This window comes from Humulus lupulus, chromosome 5, assembly GCF_963169125.1.
Source record: "Humulus lupulus chromosome 5, drHumLupu1.1, whole genome shotgun sequence".
Taxonomy (NCBI): Eukaryota; Viridiplantae; Streptophyta; class Magnoliopsida; order Rosales; family Cannabaceae; genus Humulus; species Humulus lupulus.
Window position 1 is genome coordinate 47,775,871 of NC_084797.1, and position 23,520 is coordinate 47,799,390.

The following is a 23,520-nucleotide window of genomic DNA, read 5'->3' on the forward strand; positions in this document are numbered from 1 at the left end:
AGAAGTGAAATGATTGTTTCCTTTTAGTTTGGTTCAAGGATAAAATACAATGAATGGTAAAACGGTATTTTAGTTCCATCTCATTGGAGACCGTCTATAGAGGATTGAGTGACAACTATGGCTGTAACAATGGATAATTAATAGTGTATCTATATTTGTTATAGAGTACTCTATGAAGTCAAGAGTGCAATTTCGAGTCTATAGTGGAGTCATGAGGAATTAATAAGTTAGTAAATTTATTTGTTAGATTTATGATAACTTATTGGAGCTTAATTTCATAGGCCCATGGTCCCCATTGTACTTTGGATAAAATCATCTAGATAGTCTCAATTAATTGTTTTAATTATCAATTAGAATTATCAAAGTTGACCAGGTCAATTTTGGATAGTTTCGCAGAGTTATATAATTTTGAGAAGAAAAGTGTTGACTCAGTTCTTCGCCAACAGGTAATTAAGAAAATAAGAGAATGGGATTAGTGTTAAGTAATGAACCAAAACAGATGAATGATATTAAAATGAACTGATGATACGAATACTTTTTTAGGTGGTTCAAAGGTTAAAATCCTTCTACTCCACCAGCTAATATTATTGCTATATTTATGGTATTCTTTACAGGGTATTTCTTTACACAATAGAATCCAACCCTTTGCAACTCCCAGGGTCTCCATATTTATAGGAGAGGACACCTGGGGGTTGGAAATGGGGGTCATCCCGTGACCTTCTTACCCATCATGTCACTTCTGTGACATTCATGATTAATTCCTAAAACCTGACAAATGAAGTATGGTCTAATCAATAGGTAAGGGGGATAATGGGCTGCACGGCCCAACCCAGTCGTGGGTGCCTGAACACGCACATTTATGCTGCGTGTCCGAGAATTCAGGGATATATCAGACACGTGATGTCTGATATATGCACGTTTACATTGCGTGGTTGACTTTATAAAGGGTCACAGCTTCCAACTCAGGCTCGTGCCTCGAGCTGGATGCCTTCTTAACCCGCGGTCTTCATACCTCTGACTCGGCTCCTTAGTAATCTTAATAAACTTTTGGCTACCTCGAGCTAAAGAGGTAGGACCTGATAACAGCAGCTCCGGTCACGTGGCATCCACGTGGCTGATATAATTATGCCATATCTCAGCTCGCTAATAGCCCGTGGAAAATTAGGGCGTATAAAAAGATAAATTAGGACAGATTTATTAATTAAGAAAAATTGGTATCTAAATTAATAAATAAGTTTAAATCAAGGTTCAAATTATAAATAATTAATTTGATAAAGGATTTAAATAATTATTTAATTAATTAAATCAATAGAAAATAATACAAGCCTTGATTTTAAGTCCAATGGGCTTATAATCAAATGAGAAATTTCACGGGGCTAAAGCCCATGATAATTTCGACATAGGACTTCTAATTGGCTATTATTTTATTGATTTTTTAATTAAATTAAATGGCCTAATTGAGTCTATAAAAGGAGTGCTTAGAGAGAAGTCAAAACACAAGCTTGACAAGTCACAAGTCAGATTTTCTGATAGGTTTTAGATTCTCTATAAACACAAGTCATTTTCTAAGCCTCTTTGCTATTTTCTCTTCTTCTCTCTGTATCTATGTCATGTGTTGAGAATTGCCCACTCTAGTCTAAGTGATTCTAAGGATACTTTAGAAGACTGTGAAGATTATAGAAGACCAGTTTAGTTTCTTGATAATACTCTGCGACAGAAATGATATAAGGGTTAGAGAAACTAAAGGAATGACTCATTCATTCTGCTGCGTATACTGTAAGTATTCTTATCGTTGTTTCTCTTTGAATTCAATTTTAGAAACATGTTCTAGGTTATCTCATATTAATTTGTTTAATATTAGATCTACATGAAAATAAATAAAGATCCTGTATAAGTTTCCCAAAAGAAGGTACCAAAAAGTTTTTGATTTCTCAATACTTTGATTTCAATTTTTTTGGTGATAAACCTATTCTTCCTCAAATTCATGAGATTCAAATAATTGTTAACAAATTGAAAGTTTTGAAGGTTGAGCTTCATGGGGCCTTTCAAGTTGGTGCAATAGTGGCAAAATTACCACCAACTTGGAGGAGCTATAGGAAAAGAAACCTTCATAAAAATGAAGATTATTCTTTGGAGGAAATCTAAAAAAATATTCGAATCAAGGAGGAATCGATATGGAGAGATAAACTTGCGGAGGGGTCTAATGGAGAGACTTCCAAAGCAAATGCAATGTCACAACCAAAACATTCCAAAAAAAAAAGAGAAAGGCAAGAAGGGTAATGAGAAACCTTTGAGACCAAAAACCAACCCAAACAAGTTTAAGGGCGAGAAAGGTCCTTGCTTTGTGTGTGGGAAAAATGGTCACTATGCTAAAGAGTGCAGGCATAGAAAAGACCAATGAGGACCTAAGGTGATTGCAATTCAAGCGGTGAATATAGTTGCTACCCTTGGTGAGGCGAATGCGATCCAAGGCAAGGTGAAAGGGTGGTGGTATGACACATGTGTCACCGTCCATGTCACCTATGAAAAATGATTGTTCAAGACCTTTGAAGAGTCAAAGGGCAACCATGGGATTCAAATGGGCAATGATGTCGAATCCAAGGTACTTGACAAAGGTACCATTAAAGTCTTTTTCACCTCCGGCAAAAATGTCACATTAGTGAATGTGCTTTATGTTCCCGAAATGAGTAGAAATTTGTTAAGTGGAGATTTTCTTGGCAAGCCTAGCATTAAGGTTGTTTTTGAGTCCGGTAAACTAATTCTTACAAAGTCCATTGTATTTTTGGGAAAGGAGTACTCTTGTGAGTGTATAGTTAAGTTGTGCACCAATGATGCAATTTTCAATGCTATCAATAAATATGCTAATTCTGCTTATATTTGAGTATGATTCTTTATTTTTATGAAATCTTAGACTATCTCATATAGTTTTTTCAACCATGAAAAAAGTAGTAAAATGTGGTATGATTGCATAAAACATTAAAAACTATGAAACATGTGAAACATGTGTTAAAGAAAATATGATAAAGAAACTATTTCCTATTGTAGAAAGATCATATGATTTACTTGATTTAATCCATAGTGATCTTTGTAAATTAAAACGGTGTTTTAACTACAGGTGGTCATATGTATTTTCTTACACCATGACGTGAGGTGGATATCATTTAATGAACCAAAATATAATGACCAAAAAACAAAAAATATAATATTGTCTCTGTACAGACCAACCCACTCATGAATGAGGGGTTTTGGAAGAGCAAATTGAAAGAAAAAAATGCTTAGCTTACCTTCTAAAGTTTTATCCTTTTAGCCCTTAATCTTTTTCTTTGCAAATCTCTTGCTCAATCATCTTTACATATATCATTCAAAGCTTTAAAGTAGTATAAATCTATTCATTTTCCCAAGAAGCTAAGAACTTAATATTGATTACATTATCTTTATCATCTAAATAGAGAAATGTAAGAAACTAATACACAAACAAAAGACATTTTTTTAATCCTTAAATGGTAAAGCAATAATTCACAAGTTCATATATAATTATAACAGAAAACAACAAATCAACAAAAGGATTAAACACTCAAAAAAGATGGATATATATATACAAATAATTGTTAGCAAAAACGACTTAATTGCCAACACATGCACCCGTAAAAGCCATGATGGTGTTAAGAATATTAAATCATTTCAGATGTTTAAGTGACCACAACATCAAATTTTGGTATAATATATACTTAATTCCATATATATTAAGTCTGTCTTTATATATTAACCACAATGCAATTATTAAAGTTCTAGCAAAGAATAAAAGCAATTGGATTAGGATCACTCTTGCTAAGATTAATGTTCTTGTCCATCATTGAAAGAAACAACAAGTTAATATATATATATAATATTAAGCTTTGGAAGATAAGAATGGAACTTAGTTCAACAAACATAAATAAAGTATAAAATTTGAAATAAAGCTCTGTTTTTTTTTTTTAAAAAGAACCATCACCACCCTTCATACACAAAATATGGTCTCCAATGTCATTATTTCATCCAATATGGTGTCATTTCAATATATATATATTTTACTTTAATTTGTACATGTCATTCAATACTACATATATAAATATATATTAAACCCCTATGTATTATGCAAAGTTGAATCGTTTATTACTACAACAGTTAGGCATATACATGTAAAATAAGATTTTAATGACCCCACTTTTAATATTTTCTGATACTAATGCAATATATGAATAAAATAATAATAGTTTTGGCTATCACTAATCAAATAAATTAATTAAAATACAATAGTACATAAATGATAATTATTTTTTGTTGGAAGGGGCATAAAAACGGTTCAACTTTGCTCCATGATTGCAAGTTGCGGCAAATGCAGGGCTGTTTTGGAAAATAAATAAAGAAGCTATTTTATTAATTATGTAAGTACAAGTCTTCAATTTTAACCATATATCCATAAGAAACTGAGAAAAAGAGTAACAAAAACAGAACACAACTACTTAAACCAATAGCATTCAAAGCCTAAGGGTGTGGTTCGTGTCCGTAGCCACCACCAAAAAAATAAATAACAAAACAATAGACTAAACACATCTTGCAAGGGAGTTTGAATACCCAACCCTGACAACTTTGTTGTGGGCTTTTACGGAAACGTCACCCAAACACTAGAGGTTTTCTTCATTATATAAAGTTTTAGCCTTTTTTAATCACCAGTTGACTCTTACAATCACCATTTTACTCAAACTAGCGGGAACCAACGAGAATCAACAACTATAAAGACAAAGTAAAGTGGCCAGTACATGAACAGAGAACAAAACACCAACAGAAAATCAAGCAAAGAAGAAAAACTAAGAATAGAAACAACAAGCCAAACCATGAGACTGAGGGGTCTCTCTACGCAAGTCTATTCCAGAAACTTAGTTAAGGCACACACAAACACAAACTCACACACAAGTGTGGAGGTGAAGTAAAAGAATATGTGTGTGGGGGCAGAGTGTGAGATGGTTACAGGAAAGCCTCTACCAACCTAATGGAACTCTATCCCAAATTGTTGGAGGTGCAGAAAGCATGGAATGGATGAGAATATCACTCATGTGTTATGGGAATGCAAGGCTACTTAGGAGGCTTGGAAAAAAAATGGGTGGTTTGGTGCTCTAAAGGAAGCGGCTAACCCAGACATCATCATGTTTCTCTCCAATCTTTATAAAAATCTCTCAATACATGAATTTTGGGTTGTTTGTAACAATAACATGGCAACTTTGCTACTGCCAAAATAGTTAGTTGCCTAATCACTTCTCTCCAAAAGCTTAGAGGTGGTGGAGTGGACCCAAAAGCTGCTAAGCAACCACAAGATTCACAACAACTTGGAAGACAACAGGAAAAAAAAAGGAACCGGTACTCGACAACATCAAATGGAAGCCACCAAGGGTGGGCCACACAGTGGTAATTGTGGATGTTGCGGTTGATCATCTTAAGAGTTGTTGTAGCTCAGGTGGAACCATTAGAGACTGGCAGGGAGAGGTAAGACGTTCTTTTTGTTCTTTCATGAATAGACCTTTATCACCTCTTGCTGCTGAGTTACATGCTATTTGGGAAGGAATAAAAGCTGCTAAAACATATATGATCAGTAATGTTTCCATCTTTTCGGACTGCTTGGTGGCTGTGAGATTGCTAAATGGTTCAAAAAAGACAAATGATGGCCTGGGTAATTTAGTTCAGGATATTAAAAAAGATTTGGAAGAAAGCTCTTGCTTAGGTCTATCACTCACGCCTAGATCAAGTAATATAGTTGCTCATTGTATTGAAAAACATGCTTTAAGTTTAAAAGCATCTATTATTTGCTATTTGGGATAGAGGTTTTCCTCTTGTTGCTCTCAATTTTATTCCTTGAATATTGAAATTATGCTCCATGTAAATAATGTTACATATCACTACAAGAAAAAATGCTTTTAATAACACCAAAAATGTGTTATCAAAACATACCATAACACTTTATGATGTGTTAAGACCGACTATGTTATCGTAGGTCAGGGTACTTTACATAACACTTTATCATTGTTATACAGATGTGTTATTATACTATCAACGATAACACATTTTCTGTGTTATTTTAATATATAGACAAATGTTTAATTATGTTATTTATAGTCGATTATATAACACATTTTAATACTTATAAATTTGTGTTATACTACACTTTAGTATAACACTTTTTTTGTGTTATACTACACTTTAGTATAACACTTTTTTTGTGTTATACTACACTTTAGTATAACACATTTTTTGTGTTACACTATACTTTAGTATAACACATTTTTTCTGTTATACTACACTTTAGTATAACACATTATTTGTGTTATATAATGAAGTTTGCATAACACACTTCTTTGCATAAAAAGTGTTATTGTAATAGATATTATAACACGATTTTTGTATTATTTTAATATTTAGATAAGTTTAAATTCTCATTATATATTTTATTTATATAACACTAATTTATTCTATTATATTTTAATTTTTTTATATAATTAAAATTAGCTTTCTAATATATATAGCATCATCAAATGAACTTGATTTTCAAATAACAAAAAGTAAGAACATTTAACATTGTATTAACAATCCACAAATTATTTTAAAACATTCAACACTGTCATCAACAACAAAATGTTCTTTAAGTATTCAAGGAGTCTTAAATATTCAACATAGTTAGAAGTTACTACTTTCAACACAAAGAAATAAACAACAGTTGCAATGACTGTATAGTTGCAGGGAAACGGTCCAGTGGTCAGCAATGATTGTACAGTTGCAAAGAATGGGTAGTAATCCTAGACACATTAGAAATATTAGCCACGTCCTCGACAGATTCCATGTCTATCATGCCACCAAAACGTGAACTGAGACAACAAAACTCCACTATCGAGAAAAGCAACACAAGTAAAAGCTTTATTGTTATGTTAACCTCTGTAGTTGATGGCCTGAAGTCACACAGTACCTAAAGGCCAGAACCTGGTGTTTTCAACAAATGTATGCAAACAGATAAGTTGAGGCTTTTACATGCAGATCTCAAAAGAATCAGAAAGTAACATGTCCCAAATGACCCCAAACATAACACAGTACACAGGAAAAGAACAATATTTACCACACTCGACTCTCCAATTACCCACTCACAACAGTTTCTTGAGCATGAAATGAGCTGCCAATGCCCATTAAAGCAAAACACACCGCCTAGAGCATAAAGAAAAAAAATATCAATAGAAAGAACAAGGTAAACCAAAAAATTTATAGAAAAATCAAACAAGCCTATCAAGAAAAGAAACTCTTGGAAATTTTTTAAATAATCAAAACACAACAAATTGAAGATTCCCATTTGTGCCAATTCCAAAGTGCAAAAAATAGTTAACAAACCTTAAAGCCAATGTACAGTAAAGCATATTTCAACAGAAAAATGCATGGGGACCATATGGTCAAATGTCCATTCAGCATTCATAAAGGACTAGTCCATATCATGTCTGAACTAGAGAAAATGGTTCAATAAGACTAAAAATGTGACCAAACCAAGTTCAATACCATAAATTGCATAGAAATATCAGGATTTTGAAAGATTGGTACTGCACTTTACACTTAAAAACAAAGGAATCATTGTTTTCCCCCTTGGAATAGGAACCATCCAATTTTTATTCCCTCTAAAGAACCATTTGAATAGCAAGAATCATAAGCTATTATACTGTTGTTTTCAGGTTTCAGCATTATACCTGAATCAACTACCTCTAATTCCAAGATAGATAAATCTTACCAGGAACAGATGGCCCAAATTTTACTGTATCCTAGGATAATTTGTATGCTTGATGCTACTATCAAAGCACCTTGGACTGCTCTCATGGTGTTGAGAAATCTCTAGAAAAATGTACAAGAAAAGTAAGCTTCCTTACAACACATAGATAGCAAAGAAGTCATGCCATAAAAGAATGCTTTAGTGATATCAAGGAAAATGAAATGCCTTATTCAAGAATAGAAAGGTTGCACTTACGATATGAGGGTCCTCAATACTAGCCAATGATGAATCATGAATGATAGATATAATAGGGACCATGAATGCATAAGACCCTCCAATAATAGTAGGCAGTCTAGTTCCAAAGAGAGTTTGAAGAAGTGTGTTAATTCCTTCAACAAACAGTAGAGTCTGTACTACTCTGACTTTATCACCCTGATGAAATTTTATTTTTCAAAGATGGTTCATAAAATCATTAACAAAGTTTCAACTTTGATACATAAACAACTCCAAAAACTTGACTTTATCACTTTAGTAAAGAAAAGAGGATGAGCAAAATTAGTATGAGGAAACATTAAAGGATCCGCTCACAAACTATATTAATTTCTTGCTTAAAAAGAAATATTGGTCTTTTATGAAAAATGAGCTCACATCAGTACCACCCATGTAAGGAACAAGGAAAGAAGGGATCATCACTGCAGTTCCAAGGGCCAAAATGTAGTGTTGAAAACCCAGAAATACTGCCTCCCTTGTTTTTCCAAATGAAACAAATAACACTTTAAAATAAGAAATAGAAGAAAAATAACATAAAGAATCAATAAATGAAGAAATGAACATACCCCAAGGGAAGTACTCAAAAGCAGTCCCTCATTGTCTACTCAAGTGATTGTGGTGAGAAAATTGAATCAGAACCAATACACAAACACTTGGCAAACATACCAGCGAGCAACAGATGTATAGCATGATCAAGTGCCAAGTCTTTCGCATTAATTTGTCTAACAGCCACTTCTATATTTTTAACCATCACTAGAGTTTTTCCCTCTGTTCAATTGACTATTTTTTTATTTATTATGGTCCTAAAATGTGATTGATCTGAATGGTTGTTGATACATAGAACTGACTGAAACATTATAATAAAATTAACTATAAAACAGTGCAGTAAAGGTTTCAACCGTCTAAATTATTTGTTTAAGAATAAAAAAAATGCAATAAATGTTCTTGAGTAGCCATCTTGGCTCCTGGATAAAAGCACAAACAAGAGAGGGACTACACAGAGGTTAAACAAAGATTAGAAACATACACGTTCAATGGTTGCCCGCTCCTCAGGAGTTACAGTCATAGCCTGTGGCATGGCTGAAGCCATTAGGCTCAGAACGTTCCTGATTGTATAATAAAAATGAAAAATTAGCATGTGTCAAGTAGATAAAAAAAATTGATAAATAATAAAAAAAACTGCATTCATCTCACCCTTCTCCTCCCTCGACAAGTTCATTTATCAGGCACAAAAAGTCAGCTTGAGGCTCTTGTATGAGATGCACAAGATGTGGATTTTATTTCCCTAGCTCTTGAAGCATAGGCTGCAAAACAATAAGTGTAGCATGAGTACTATTTAGTGTCCGTCTGGCACCAAAATGACCAAGCTATCAACAGGCATTTTGTTTCTTTATGAGAAGCCTAACCTGCTGAATTTGAGGGTTTGCTTGCACCATAGCTCGCAATGCTTGGAACTACAATGAAAGTTAGAGAAAAAAAAATTCAACCATGACTACAGCAATAAAAAAGAGTAAAGCTCCATATGGATCAGAGAAAAAAAGAAAGAAAAAAAAATCAAGTACCTGTTGACTGTTTCAAAGAAAATCCAAATTGTCAGCACCAGCATTTGCACCCACATTTGGTAGGCCCTAATTCAAGAATAGTAATATATTTTATTAATTAGATGATCATAAAATACAATTCAAACTTCAAAGGAGCATCTATCTGAGGGAAGAATTCAAAAGTTAAGAGGTAGAACAATAGCTACCTGTGAGAAGAGATCCAGTGGATTTGCATTAGGGACAATAGCAGGTGCAGCAGCAGGTTATGATGCGTGCACTGGAGGAGTGATTGCTGGGGAGTTTGCTGCTGCCTGAGCAGGAACTTGGGCAACTGGTGGAACATCTGCCTGTTCTGGAATTCCCTGATGCATAACATCTATGTCAACTTCACAGTGTCATCAACAAAGAATGTCTCTTACAACAAACCTTTGGAGAATATTAACCTTTCAAAAATATTATTGTTCATGTAATAAAAACCACATATAGAAGAAAAATAGTACACGGTTTGAGCAAACTCGTACAAAATAATAAATTCAAATTGATATAATAATGTAATTATAATAAATTAGTTCCATAGATATTGGAGTACAGAGGAACCTGAACACTAGTATATATATATGTGTGTGTGTGTTGTATTCAATCATGGAAGAGTGTAGAGATTTAGGAAATAGGTAAAACTTTGTAGAGTAACCATGTACACCTAATATCAGACCTATCAAGAAAGAAAGAAAAGACCATGGATTCCTCACCTCTTGAAGTAATCCTTGAGCTTTCATCGAATTCCCAAGATTAATGTGTGCATCAACCTGTAACATTAAGAAGAAATGTTATGTTCTATTCAACGATTTTGTTAAATCATTGAATATCCAAGTGTCAAGAGTCAGAAAGAAATTCTACCAAACGTGGATTTAGTGCAAGAGCCTGGCGACAACAATGAGCTGCCTCGTTAAACTGCCCTTTACACATATATGCACTTGCTAAATTTGACCATGCATCAGCAAAATTTGGTCGGAGCTGCAAAATAAAACAATCAGTATAATATGGAAAAAATAATTCAAAGAAAGAATATATATTTTTGCTCTTGATGATCATGCCCCCACGAAAAAATAAATTTGGCTCTGCCACTGGGTGTAAGATTCCTAGTACTAGGAGTGATATTAGCTAATATAACAACCAAAACCTTCCCATCAAATTGACTCTACCCAATACTTCAAAACAACCTAGTTGGAGTGTTTGCTATAGCCAGGTTGGTTAAGTTTCACTAGAATTTATCAACACTAAAGTAATAATTTAAGCAAGCACCAACTTACATCAGCTAAAGAATTGATTATTAACTCTTTTAATTAACATAAAAACCCCCACCAGTGGAAAGAATATATTAGGAGTTAACTAATAACTGTAAGCCAAAAACAGAAAATATAATTTGAACTCAAAAAGTATATATTGCAAACACATCACAAAAAAAACCCCACTTACGGACTAGATTGATGGCTGTAACAAACCTCGATAGCAATTAAATAGTAGCGGATTGCAACATCAATGTTGCCCTTCTCCTGCAGCAGAAACATAATAACTGTCTATTAGATGCTTGCAGGCTAAATACTTGACAGTGGAACCATAAAAGATAATAAAGATTACCTTCCAAGCATTTGCCATGTTTCCATAACACTCAGCAAAGTGAGGATCAATTTGAATAGCTTCTTCATTTTTTCCAATGCACGTATCAAAATCATGTAGCTAAAACAGAATAAAATAATATTTAAGAATTAGGTGCAAGTAAATTCACTTACAAGCCAGAAACACAAAAGAGCGTACATATAGATGTTATGATAGTGTTGACCAAGACTTAAAAAGTTCCAACAAAATGAGGCAATGAAAAGAACTAAATCTAAAAGCTTGTCTACATATGCTACTGTATATTTACAAGCATTTTTTGTATGTGTGTGTAGTTTATTCAGTTTTTATGTTATACATAGAAATTTTGTTAGGCTAGTTGGCTCACTCTCTCAGCATTCTCTCTATGAATCAAGCTGTATATATATCTATATGTATATATTTATGTTTTTTTGTTGTATTAGTTCTATTCTCTATTTTTTTGTATGAAAGGGGGAAGCTTTTGGCATTATTCTGTTGATGTGAAAGTGGTCAAGCATAATAACTAGATTGAGTTAAGTTACTGTTAATCCTAACCTGAATCAAACTAATTGTCAACCACTTACAGGTTTTACTGAAAATAGAAAGACATAAATTCAAATAACACAACAAAAAATAGGGGATTGACCTTTTACCAGCTTCTCTTTGCTGCTTCAACTAGACCTTTTTACGCCCAACCTTCATGGAAGGCAAACAAAGTTAAAGTGAAAGAAGCAAAAAGAAGCTTTGGAAAGATTGTACTATACATGAGAAAAAACAATAAAAAGAAGATCACTACCCAAAAAGAAAAAACAAAAAAGATTGGCTTACATCATTTGTGTGCCCTCTTCCTAGTACACTTTAAAAAGACTGTGATTCCTAGTCTTTTGTTTTGTAGAAATTCATAAGAACACCATTGTTCAGGGTAAAATTGAAGCTTAGTTGATATGGAATGAATGGCCTAAAGATAAAAAGAAAAGCAGGCTTGAGATTACCATATGATTATTGTACACTACACCAAACATCCATTACCATAACACATCATTATAATACTATTTAAAAAGAGTTATGGTATATTTATATTTATATATATGTGTGTGTGGGAAAAAAAGGGCGGTAATTTATTTTGGGAACCCGCCTGCCTTATACTTTTTTACTAATTCCTTCTTCTTTTTCAGAAAAACTCCCCCGTTTTCTTTCGTCTCCGAAGTCAATCCATGCTTCAGCTCCGACCACCTAACCACCATCCTCTCAACCATTTTTCTCTGAGCCAAGCTCTAAATCTCAGGCACCTGTGAACCCAACCCCCAAACCAAGTGACCCTAGGTGTGAGCCCATTTCTGCGTGCCTTTGACCCAATGCGACTTCCATTCGCGAGCCAACACCAGGCGCGATTCTACCCCCGTTCCGCTGTAGAGCCCCGAGTGTGCACCAAGCTGGAGCTTGAACGATCCTGAGTTGCAGAGGAAGAAAATGGTGGCTGGGTATAAGGCTTACACCGTTTAGGGGTTTATTTGGATTTTTTGTCTTGAATGATGCTTGAGTGAATAGTTTACCGTTCCTTACCAGAAATTTTAGATTTTAGTATTCTGATTGTGAAATATGTAGATATAGTTTTGGAGGTATATAGTCAAGATCCCTTCAAGATATTTTAGCTATATACAATCACAGATTAGTATTCTGACTGTGAAATATGCTCACTAACTTGTTACTTTTCTGTTTTTGGTGCAGAGGGGCAGTGGTTGTATCTGTCAAGAATCTTGTTGGATTTGTGCTGATCAATGCGGATGGTAGCTGGTCGTGTGAGACCAAAAACAAAACAGAACATCTTCCTAACCCAGTAAGTAGCTTTAAAAATCGATGCTTTCTGAATGGAGCTTTTTAATTTTAGTACTTTTATATGTCAAATGCCTTTGCTTATTATTCAAACAAACAATCATTTAAAATATGCTTATAATTCTCTGAGACATTTTGTGAAACAAACAATAAGTTCAAAACATCAAATATTCTTAATATTCTCTGACACATTTTGCCAAACACTTGTGTGCTTTAAAAATGAAAAGCTTAGCAAAATAAAAGATTTGAAACCAAATGTCCAAATGAATCTTCTCAAGTGGAAACAAGATATTAAGCAATATATAAACCAGCAACCACATCAATTACTCACAAAAATATAAAGTATAAACCCACTGCTCAATTCTATATTATCTATTTCAGCATTCAATCTTCTCAATAATAACTATTTCAGCTTTCAATCAATTCGATAATAACAAAGAAAAAGTTAAATACAAAGAAAGAAGAGAGCTGATAGAACCTGTTGGAGGAGTTCCTTCCTGCGCCGCTGCTAGTCAGAGAGAGCGAGCTGAGAGCCTGTTGGAGAAGTCACCGTTGGTGGGTGCTCTGCTTCCTCCGCTGCTCGGCTTGCTGGACTATCCGTTGCCGAGAAATATGGAGAGAGAGTGTCAGAGCAGAGGTCGGGGAAGGCCGCAGGTAGAGAGAAAGACACGAGAGGGAAATAGAAAAACAAACAACCCCATTAGATTTATTCCCAAATTAAGCTCAATTAGCATAAAAAACCAATGACCCAGATCAATAACACCTAAAACTATATATCCTTACCTGGCTTGCCAAGACCGAAGAGGAGTGAAACAACCCAACGAATGGAACCCTAATGACAGAGAGATAGAGAAAGACGAGAGAGATATGGAGGAGATATGAGGGATGGAGGCTGTGATTTAAGGGATGGAGGAGATGTGAGCTCAGATTTGAAGCAGGGATGATGAAACCGAAGATAGAGTTCGGACTTTGCTTAGCCGAAGAAGAAAATGGTGAGTCTGAAATTGGTGTGATTTTTTCTGAAAAAAAATGTATAAGTGGCGGGCTCCCAAAATATTACTGCCTTTTTCATTTGCTACATATATAACATTTACCATAATACTTTTTCATTTCTATTATATTCATGTGTTATGGAAATGGGTATTGGTGAAACATTTGTGGGTGTTTACAATTCAGTCTCATAAATATATTTCAAACCAATTGGAGATTCAGTCATAGAAAAGTTTTGTATGACTAAAATGGTTTCAAACCAAAGAAAGAAAGAGATGATGATGCAAAATGATTGACAATATATATGACAAAATAAATTACTTCTTGGATGTATGAACTTTGACTCTAACAATATAATATAACTCTCAATAACTGAGCTTAAATAAAATGAAAAGTCATTTTTATTTAACAACTCCAACTCTCTATGTATGAGCTTAGATATATATAGTTTGGTTTCTTATATTCCTTAGAATACATAGGCATATCATATATTTCCCTACACTGATACAATGAAATGATTAAGCATATAAGCATCTTATATATAAAAGAAAATCAAATGCACAAAAATAACGAACATGTATATGCAAGCTAGACTCAACAAATTGCAAGGCCGTGACAATGCTTAGAGAAATATACAGGGGTTAGAAGTAAGGCAAGGTATGAAAACAACTTATTCTCTCTTATGGTGCTGACCCAACTTGGGCCAAGTGACACTGCTCCAACCACATGCAAGACCTTTGTAAGGGAGTTTTCACAAAATTACTTGTATAACTGAAACTATTAGAATCCTAGTAAATGAATGCACTGAACTTATCACCGACTCATTATAAAACACAGTTTGAACACTGAGTCAAAAATAGCAAGGACAGATTACCTATAGCTGCTCTGTGAATATTGGGCTAACAATTCAGAGAAAGCAGGATGACTTCTAAGCTGCAAATGGAATTAAAAAAAACAGAGATACTATGCTACCTAAAATTTATGAAAAACTAAAAGAAAGTGAACAAGTTCATGGGCAGAGGTATTCATACACATTTACACGAAGAGAGGAAAATAGTACCTTTCATGGGCAGAGAAGAACCGAAGCTTAATCGTCCTCCTCCTGGGCAGATGTGGTCAAGAAACGAAGAGAGAGAGGGTAAACACAGAGAAACGAAGCGAGAGAGAGATGTACAGAGAAACGAAGAGAGAGAGAGGGGAATTGGGGACCATGTGTGGGTTATTTTCTTTCTTTTTTTCAATTGGGACCGTGTGAAATTTTTGGGGGGACTGGGGAAACATTAGGTGCCAAAATATTAAGTCCCCCGCCTATACCTATACACTTATTTACCTATTATAATACTTTTTTAAAAGTGTTAAAATTTTGTGTTATGGAAATTGGTTTTTGTTGTAGTGGAGGCTGACAACCTTTTTTCCAACTTTGGTTTTATCCAATTTTAAACGTTTCAAAAAACCAAGTAACTCCCGAATCTCTATTTCAATTCCATAAAATATCCAATTAAACATTGGTAACAACCATGTGGTTGGTAGAATTTGAAATTCAAGAGGTGTCTCAAAACTCTATAAATATGAGTCTATTGCTCACTTATTTGAAACACTATTTTCTATCCACTAGAGCACTTGGCTAGAAAATCACCTAGATGCTTGTTTATTCCAAAGAGTTATTTCCATTTGAGAGATTCCCTTAGTGGTTGAGATATGGGGAAATAAACTTTTGGACAAAGATTGTAAATTTTGTTCAAGTTGGTGATCCCCAATGCAATTCACTTTAGTTGTGTGAGTGAGAGTGTTTGTTTTTTTTCTTATTGTTCTTCTTTACGACTATTGCTTTTCATCTTCTTCTCTTTATTTTCCTATTTACACTTTTGGTTTTAGAGTTGTAATCTTCTCTACATCTTTTCTCTACTACTTCTAGTTTCTTTGTATCCTTTTGTTATAGAGTTGTATTTTCTATTTACTCTCTACTTCTACATCTTTCTACATTTACATGTAATTTTGGCAATAGAATTGTAACTTATTTAATCAATCACTTTGTCTTTTTATTCCTTTGCTCAGAGTCAATATATATATATATATATCTAATAATAAGTGTTGTTATAGTGTTAGTGATTTTTTGGGGAGTTGCATTGGAGAACAAATTAAACCCTTGAAAAGTAAATAAAGTCGATCATTAAAAAAAAAAAAAACAAAAGAATAAGAAACATTTTAAGGTATAACACTAGAAGAGAATCATATAGGTTGGGTTCATATGGTACGTGTGGTCCAATTAAGTGTCGTTATAAGCTAAGCAGGGCCATTGGAGCTGCAAGTATGCGCCTGAAAATGCCGTGCAACTCGGATTTTATTAGAAGTTTTTGGGGCCCCATGCAGCGTCGTTTTGTCCCAACTACCTCTGTTAGAACTAGAAGCCCCTGCTTAATGCTCATATATACAACTCGCCAATGTACCATCACATGATGCACATCCTAACCTTACCTAGGGTCCACCACGTACCTGTCTATCTATGCTATCATATCTCTATATGATTTTCAAATTTTATATTTTGCCTCATTTTTTCTTCTTAGATCTACATAGTTATATAAGTTATACTCATTGCATCAGTGACCACCCATGAATTGAAATTCAACATACATGAAAATCGAAAGCAACAATTGACATAAAGTCCCCCAATTAAAACTAGGGTGCATGGTAAAAAGGGGAAAAAACTTGTTGACACAAACATACACGTTGTATGCACATAATATTTAGAATGGCAACAATGTACACGTTACCATGATTAATTTGCACTATATTTCCTCATCTATAATTAGGTATGCCTGAAAAACTCTTTGGAAGTTTCCGACTGTGCCCTGAAATGCCTGACTTTTCAGAGCCCCATTTTGAATGCTTTCCAGCTCAATTGATCATGAGCCAATTAAATGAACTATACCACTCCGGATCCGGAATTAGAAACCATTTTAGGTCCTTATGAGGACTCATTAGTGATTATAAGTTCAACTCGTTATCGTATATATTTTTCATTAACCAAAACCAAATATATAAACTATATATTATGCAACTTTCAATTATGTGAGATTTTAAATTTCTAGGCATGATGATATGATTATAAAGGACTGTAACTTGTCAATTATTGTATCCAAAGTCCTTGGACCCATCATTGCCTAGTCCTTTTTGTTCTGATTTGGTCGGAGTAACTTCCTCATGGCCCAAGATAATAAAAATAGGGAGTAGTCTTAAGCAAGCAAAACTATAGTGTATGGAGGATATATATATATATATATATAAATGAGTCTTATAATATATCTCTTGATAATCCTAAAATTAACAAAAGGGTTGGATTAGACTGGGGATCCCCAATAAACCCCACCTCGTATTTGAAAATAAAAGTAAAAAAATATCCAGGTCCTGTGGCTGGCAATGACATGAGGGGAATCATCACATTGTGAATTGAGCTTAAATAACAGTAACAGAGTATATTTATTATATATATGTGGGAGGTAATGGGGTCAGGGGTGGTCATCTATCGTCAGCTAATTCAATTTCTATTTTATTTAATTTATTTGGGTTTCAATTCCCAATGAGAAGAGATGATAAAGGCGAAGGTAGAGGCAGGGTTGATTCTGATTTTTGGTCTGGTAAAACTTGGGAGTGAGTGTTTTGAACTGTAGAAAATTATAACTAAAAAAATTATAAATAAATAAATAATTTGATGTAAGAGAGAGAAGGAGAAGGTAGAGGTGGGTGTACTAAACTAAATAATTATATAACTACCGTACATAGATTACTAGCAACCCTTTTGTTGTACTTACTACTTAATTCCCCGAATCAAATGGAGCTGTTTTATGCTTCATATGGATCCGCTTTTCTCGCTTCTCTTCACTCCTTCACCATAATAAAACTTCATTCCTATGTCACTTTAGGAGTTGAGACACAAAACTCTTCACCTTTTCAAGCTTAAACTCTCTGTCTCATAACAACACATTCAAATCCACCACACACACATATATAACTCAATAACTAAAGAAGAACGAAGCTTTGTGGTCTGTGAAGTAGTTGCTAAAGTTATGGGGAAGGAGTACTGGTATTGGGGTGGAAAATCCTCAAAGAGAGGACGAGAAGCAGTAGCTAAAGACGCAGTCACTGCTTCGGCTGGTTGCATGTGTGCGGTGTTTCAGTTGTTTGATTTTCAGCAGTTTCAGCTGCCTAATTTAAACCAGGAGGCTAAACCCTCTTTCAAATCAGACAGTCCGTTCATTCAGCCCCAGGAACCCATTAGTCCAAAAGGTAGTATATGTATATATAGTATTAGTCTCATCATGTCTTATAATGAATGTTATTTATTATTATTACTGTTACTGTTATTTTCTCTTTTCTTTTCATGTTTAGACTACTTACTATTATGGCTGGGATTTGTGAAATCCATTCAGGTATAGAGGCACCAAGGAACAGTTTGAAATCTGACGAGGGCACTTCACTATCATCTATCATAGAGGAAGAAGAAGATAAAGAAAATTTCAATTTGAATATCCCAGCTGTAAGAGTCTTAATTAATTATAAGGCTACACATTGCATATTTTATTTTAATAATATTTTTAAAATATTCATGAGGGTATTTGAGAATCCAGGTGGGCATTCAAATCAAAACAAATGGAGGGTCAAGATCATCATCAAAAGCTGAAGGAGCTATCAGTGATTTTTCCTCAGAGACTAGCAGCTCTCCAAGTACCAAGACCCCAAGCTTGGTAGCAAGATTAATGGGCCTAGACCTTCTTCCAGAAACCAATTCCCCAACTTTTACTCCACCAGCCTCTCATTCAACCCAAAATCGTCTTAAGAGATTACCTCTGAGACCTCGCCAGCCTCAGCCCCAAACCAAAGCCAGACAGTATATGGACACTGGTGCTGATCTTACTAATTCCGGCACTCGTTCATTACCGGAGACTCCAAGAATATCTTTGGCCAGAAGGTCAGACGTGGATTATCACCCCCGACTATCGCTTCAAATCAATAAAGAGAATAACAACGCTGCTAGTCTTAGTACTGATGATTTGGACTTCTCAAAGTTATCTGCTTTAAGAAGAAAGCAGTTAAGAGTTCACGAAGACCATCATTACGAGAGCAGTACTAGAAGTCCAGGTCATTACGCTAGACAGATTGTCAAGCAGGTCAAAGAAAGTGTAAGCAGGAAAGTTGGTTTGGACATAACAAACACTTGCAGGAACAGAGAATATCAGAGCAAAGATGAACTTGGTAAACAGCTCAAATCCAAGAAAGTCTCAAAGGTTTTGGCTAAACTTGATGACCAAGCATGTGGAGCAAAGAATTACTCGATATCAATATCAAACACATCCTGCTCTCCTAGGCTCAGATTCGCAGACCCCAAGACTAGTAGTAGTACTATCAGTACTACTTGTACCACTACTGCTGCTACAACAACAACATCTTTATGCGCCAGTAAAGATCAAATAACCATTCAAATTTCAAGGCCATTACCAATGACATCATCAACTTCATCATCTTCACTTGCGCCGGTCAAAGCTACAGTCAAGTCAAAGCAAACGCAAGAGAGAGGCCACCATGAGACGACGACGACGTCGTTTCAAAAAAGCAGATCATCAAAAAAAGCTGGGCGTGAAGGCTTCAGTGCAAGGCTGCAAAAGATGCAGGAAGAGACATTTGTTCGTTCCTCAACCACTACCAGAAGCAATATTCCTGACAAGAAATGCAAGAAGACCCCTTTGTCTAACAATCTTCTTAACTTCAATGTCCCAACTCTCTTTTCTGTCAAGAAAAGTCCCATCTCTCATAAACAGGTCCAAAACTATAATTCATTCCTTATTTTAATTTAAACCCTTATTTATTATTATTATTTTAATTTTAAGAATTTCTCTGGTCATAATTCTATCAACTTATCTTTACCTACGTTACGTTTTTGGAAAAAAGCAGGCAACAGTAGCAGAGGTATCTAATAATGCCCAAGAATCGAAACGTAGGTCGTCACAGTTATCTAGTTCTCAGAGCCAAAAGTACCAACCCCAAACAGAGTCCCACGTGCTCGAACCCCGAGACACTACAAACGACGTCGTCACCGCCGCCGCAGTTGCTGTCGTCGACAAACCAAACACCACCGCCACCAGCTGCGGCGCCAGGTCAGACCTCCACCAGTACATATCCAGAATACTTTTCCGTACAGGCATAGTGAGAACATCCCACGTGTCCTTCACCAATTGGTTCTCTCCCTCACATCCATTGGACCAATCCATTTTTCACCGCCTTGAGAACTCCTTTTACCTCCAAGATTCCTCTACTTTCACCCATCTTTCAGCCCAGTTTCGTCTTCGGTCGAACCGGAGGTTAGTGTTCGATGTCATTGACGAAATCTTGGTCGAGATATTGAAGCCTCATATGAACTTGAAGCCATGGATCAACACACGCGGTCGGTCAAGATCATCCGAGTTTTGGATCATGCATGGTTCCCAGTTGATCGACACGTTGTGTTTGAGAGTTGAGAGCTTTCCCAACACAGATTGCCAGGTGTTGGAAGATATTGATGGGTTAATCGATAGAGATCTTCCTCAGTTGAAGGTCCAAAGTGAGATGGCATATGAGGAAGAAGGAGAAGGATTAGTGATGGAGATTGAAAGAGACATTCTACACACGATACTACATGAAACGACAATGGTAATGGTTGGAGATCTCACGTACTACTAGAAGAAAAAAAAACGATGTCGTTTAAGTGATGGGATGAATAGTTTTGAGTACAACTCTCCATACTTGGGTGGGTGAGGGTCCATAGTATTTCACGTGATGAGATGCTATATGATGCTGGGGTTTACGGTGGACCCTCTTTATGAATATTATTGGGACTTGTAAAGTGGTTTAGGGGTTGACACGTAGGACAGAGTCTTGGCCACCCGACAAGGCCTCGCGCGCCCTCTTCAGTTCTCAAAAGACAACAATATTGGCAGAGGAATCCCTTCAAGCAATTCTCTTCTCTCTCTCTGTCGCTCGCTCGCTTTCTTGTATATTAATATTCGAGTTTTTGTTTGATAAGGTCATGATTTATTATGTTCTTCTTACTTTTTTTTTTCTTTCAACTTTAACTTTAAGAAACTTTAAGGTAATGTTTCAGCTTTTAATAGTATCGCTCATGTGATATATATTACTTACTAGCCTTTTGTCATGTCATTGTACGTAATGACTTGATGACGAAGCTAGCTTAAGATAATATAGAGATATACAAATTTATATAGATAGATAGATAGATAGATATACATGAACATGTAGTACTTTTATGGATGCACATGTGATGTGATGGTCTCTAGATAATAAATTTGAATTGGCAGAAAATGAGGATAACGTTAACTGATTAGTGAAAACTGTTAATATATTGTTAAGAAATCATGAGATATTGGTACTTAAATAAACAAAATTTTGAACACGTTAATCAAGGATAATAATCACTAATGCTACATTTTATAATTATATATAGCGTTCAAAAGGTATATGCTATATAGGAGAATCATATGTAGGATTTGGTTCTTATTTCATGGGAGTTTGAGCTTGTAAAAAAAAGTAATAATAAGACAATAACTAAAAAGATGGTTTTGTGCATACCCGAGAAATGGACGTGCATCATTCAAAAGTCGAACCTAAATAAAGTTGTAAATAATTGTACCTTGTTTATATTAATGTATATAAATATAGTGTCTAATGTGTATAACTAAAAGTTCTAACTATATATATCGAATGATGTTCTGTTATTTTTAATTTTTTTTTATCATTTTATCACTGTACTGATGGGACTTTTTACCAACCGTATGTAATTCTTGACAGTTCCTTTGCAACAAAATGTGTGACCGGTGAAAGATTCAAACAAATATGAAGGCATGAGCTGAAAACGAAAGCAGCATCAAAATTATGAGACATTGCATTAAATAAGAAAGCAGACATTATTTTGTCATAATGTCTCTTCGAACCATTAATGCCAAATACTGCAATATTTTTTTTTTTTCATGTGAAACACTATTCTCTGCTCCGCTCTTCTCTGTAAATATTTAAGTACCACTTAAATAATGCAGACTGAAGTTAGGCCAATCGTAACATAGAGAAACCTACATATATTGTACATATAACAAAGAACACAACCGGGCAAAATCGTAATTTATATATATAAGAGCTTAGAGACGTTAAAAGATTCCCAAATCTATTTGTTTTTTTTTATTTTATAAGAAAGAATATATAAAAATAAAGAATGGAATAATAATTTTTTTAAAAAATTATCACAAGTACTTATTTAAGCTCAGAACATTATGGAGTCAGTTCAGGTGATGAGGGAATTGAATGACATGTGACATTATATATACAGTCAAAGACGTTAAATGATAGAGAGATCGATTTCTGAGTCCTGACTATATATATATATAATATGTATGAATAATAATTCCCATATGTAATTATTCAAACATTATTTTCAGCAATAATAGTTATATCTCGTATTGAAATTTCATTATATTGTAAGATTATATATAAATATATATTATTACCCATGTAAGGCTTAAAACTAATCGATCGAGCGGGAAATTCAAATGTAAAGTTTAGTACTAGCAACTATTAGCTATATATATATCATGTGAACAAAATTATATATGTGCATGTGGATTGGCCGGTGACGTTGTGAGGTTTTAATTATGAGTTGACAAGTTGACTATTACTGATCAGGCCTCGAGAGGTTTTCAATAAATGATTTGAGAACTGTTTGTATTAAGTTAAACTTTTTAACTTATGGATCGGTACGTTTCCCATTCTGTGATATATATATATATATTTATATATGTATCTAAATTAGTTTGATTCAAGATTTTGTACTTACTAAATTGAACTAGATCGTTCAGAATTGATCATATAACGCATTGTAATAATCATATGCATAATCTTGGCCTTCATTTAATGGCTATTTACATTGGTATGGACATGGTCGGCTTTCATTTTGAATGGATAGATGGATTAATATTTGACCATGTTCGTTAAATATCTGTAATATATTTCTAGCTAGACAACTGATCAAGACTTAAATTTGAATCGATATATATATGTATATAAAGAGTGTGAATAATATATTGAAAATAAATTTGTAACTATATATATATATTTATATATATATATATATTCTCTTCTGTTAATATTTCGAGGGCATCAAATCCTACTGCTGCTACTTTTTCAAGCATTTATAAATCTTGTCTGAATTAACTCCATCAAGTCTTAGTTGTTATTCTTTAATTACTTCTATTCAGTTTTCTCATGTACTGAAAATTTATGAATGAATGGCTTTAGCACATATAGCAGGTGTATGCATTAAAGGGTCAGAGTAAATTGCGAAAGCTTAATTTATTTCTCACCAGTCACCATAGATGAGGTTGGTTTTTTTCCCATAGAGAAGCTGAGATATTTATAAATCGACTAAATTATATTAGGTGGAAT

The 23,520-nt window shown here is 34.4% G+C and overlaps 2 protein-coding genes and 1 long non-coding RNA gene across 4 annotated transcripts; 1 reads left to right on the forward strand and 2 right to left on the reverse strand.

Moving 5' to 3' along the window:
* Positions 1 to 7,022: 7,022 nt before the first annotated feature.
* LOC133780387 (nucleobase-ascorbate transporter 2-like) lies at positions 7,023 to 9,906 on the reverse strand. 2 transcript variants are annotated; one of them, XR_009869278.1, is made up of 7 exons: positions 9,604 to 9,906; positions 9,448 to 9,495; positions 9,069 to 9,345; positions 8,420 to 8,516; positions 8,027 to 8,203; positions 7,793 to 7,893; positions 7,023 to 7,224 (listed from the first exon to the last, which is right to left on the reverse strand). XR_009869278.1 is itself a non-coding variant. In XM_062220164.1 (6 exons), the coding sequence occupies exons 3-6, from the start codon at positions 8,459 to 8,461 to the stop codon at positions 7,206 to 7,208; spliced, it is 339 nt and encodes a 112-aa protein (XP_062076148.1). In that variant the 5' UTR covers positions 8,462 to 8,516; positions 9,069 to 9,345; positions 9,448 to 9,703; the 3' UTR covers positions 7,023 to 7,205. The 2 variants fall into 2 exon arrangements, 1 of the variants encoding a protein (XP_062076148.1); XM_062220164.1 differs by having other exon boundaries at positions 9,448 to 9,703.
* Positions 9,907 to 10,493: 587 nt separating this feature from the next.
* On the reverse strand, positions 10,494 to 11,315 carry LOC133780388 (uncharacterized). Its single transcript, XR_009869279.1, has 3 exons — positions 11,221 to 11,315; positions 11,085 to 11,135; positions 10,494 to 10,596 (listed from the first exon to the last, which is right to left on the reverse strand). It is a non-coding gene; the product is annotated as an uncharacterized LOC133780388 (long non-coding RNA).
* Positions 11,316 to 17,681: 6,366 nt separating this feature from the next.
* LOC133834816 (uncharacterized) lies at positions 17,682 to 21,187 on the forward strand. The gene is made up of 4 exons (XM_062264570.1): positions 17,682 to 18,324; positions 18,468 to 18,574; positions 18,666 to 19,853; positions 19,987 to 21,187. Exons 1-4 carry the CDS (start codon positions 18,105 to 18,107, stop codon positions 20,749 to 20,751), a joined length of 2,280 nt encoding a protein of 759 aa, XP_062120554.1. The 5' UTR covers positions 17,682 to 18,104; the 3' UTR covers positions 20,752 to 21,187.
* Positions 21,188 to 23,520: the final 2,333 nt, after the last annotated feature.

What these genes read in the sequence shown, in the direction of transcription:
- LOC133780387 (XM_062220164.1), bottom strand. Translation starts at nt 8,461, where the DNA reads ATGATCCCTTCTTTCCTTGTTCCTTACATGGGTGGTACTGAT. An exon ending in CTTACATGGGTGGTACTGAT is followed by an intron (nt 8,204 to 8,419) that starts GTGAGCTCATTT and finishes AAATTTCATCAG; the next exon opens with GGTGATAAAGTCAGAGTAGT. An exon ending in GTATTGAGGACCCTCATATC is followed by an intron (nt 7,894 to 8,026) that starts GTAAGTGCAACC and finishes ACATTTTTCTAG; the next exon opens with AGATTTCTCAACACCATGAG.
- LOC133834816 (XM_062264570.1), top strand. Translation starts at nt 18,105, where the DNA reads ATGGGGAAGGAGTACTGGTATTGGGGTGGAAAATCCTCAAAGAGAGGA. An exon ending in GGAACCCATTAGTCCAAAAG is followed by an intron (nt 18,325 to 18,467) that starts GTAGTATATGTA and finishes AAATCCATTCAG; the next exon opens with GTATAGAGGCACCAAGGAAC. An exon ending in TCAATTTGAATATCCCAGCT is followed by an intron (nt 18,575 to 18,665) that starts GTAAGAGTCTTA and finishes TTGAGAATCCAG; the next exon opens with GTGGGCATTCAAATCAAAAC.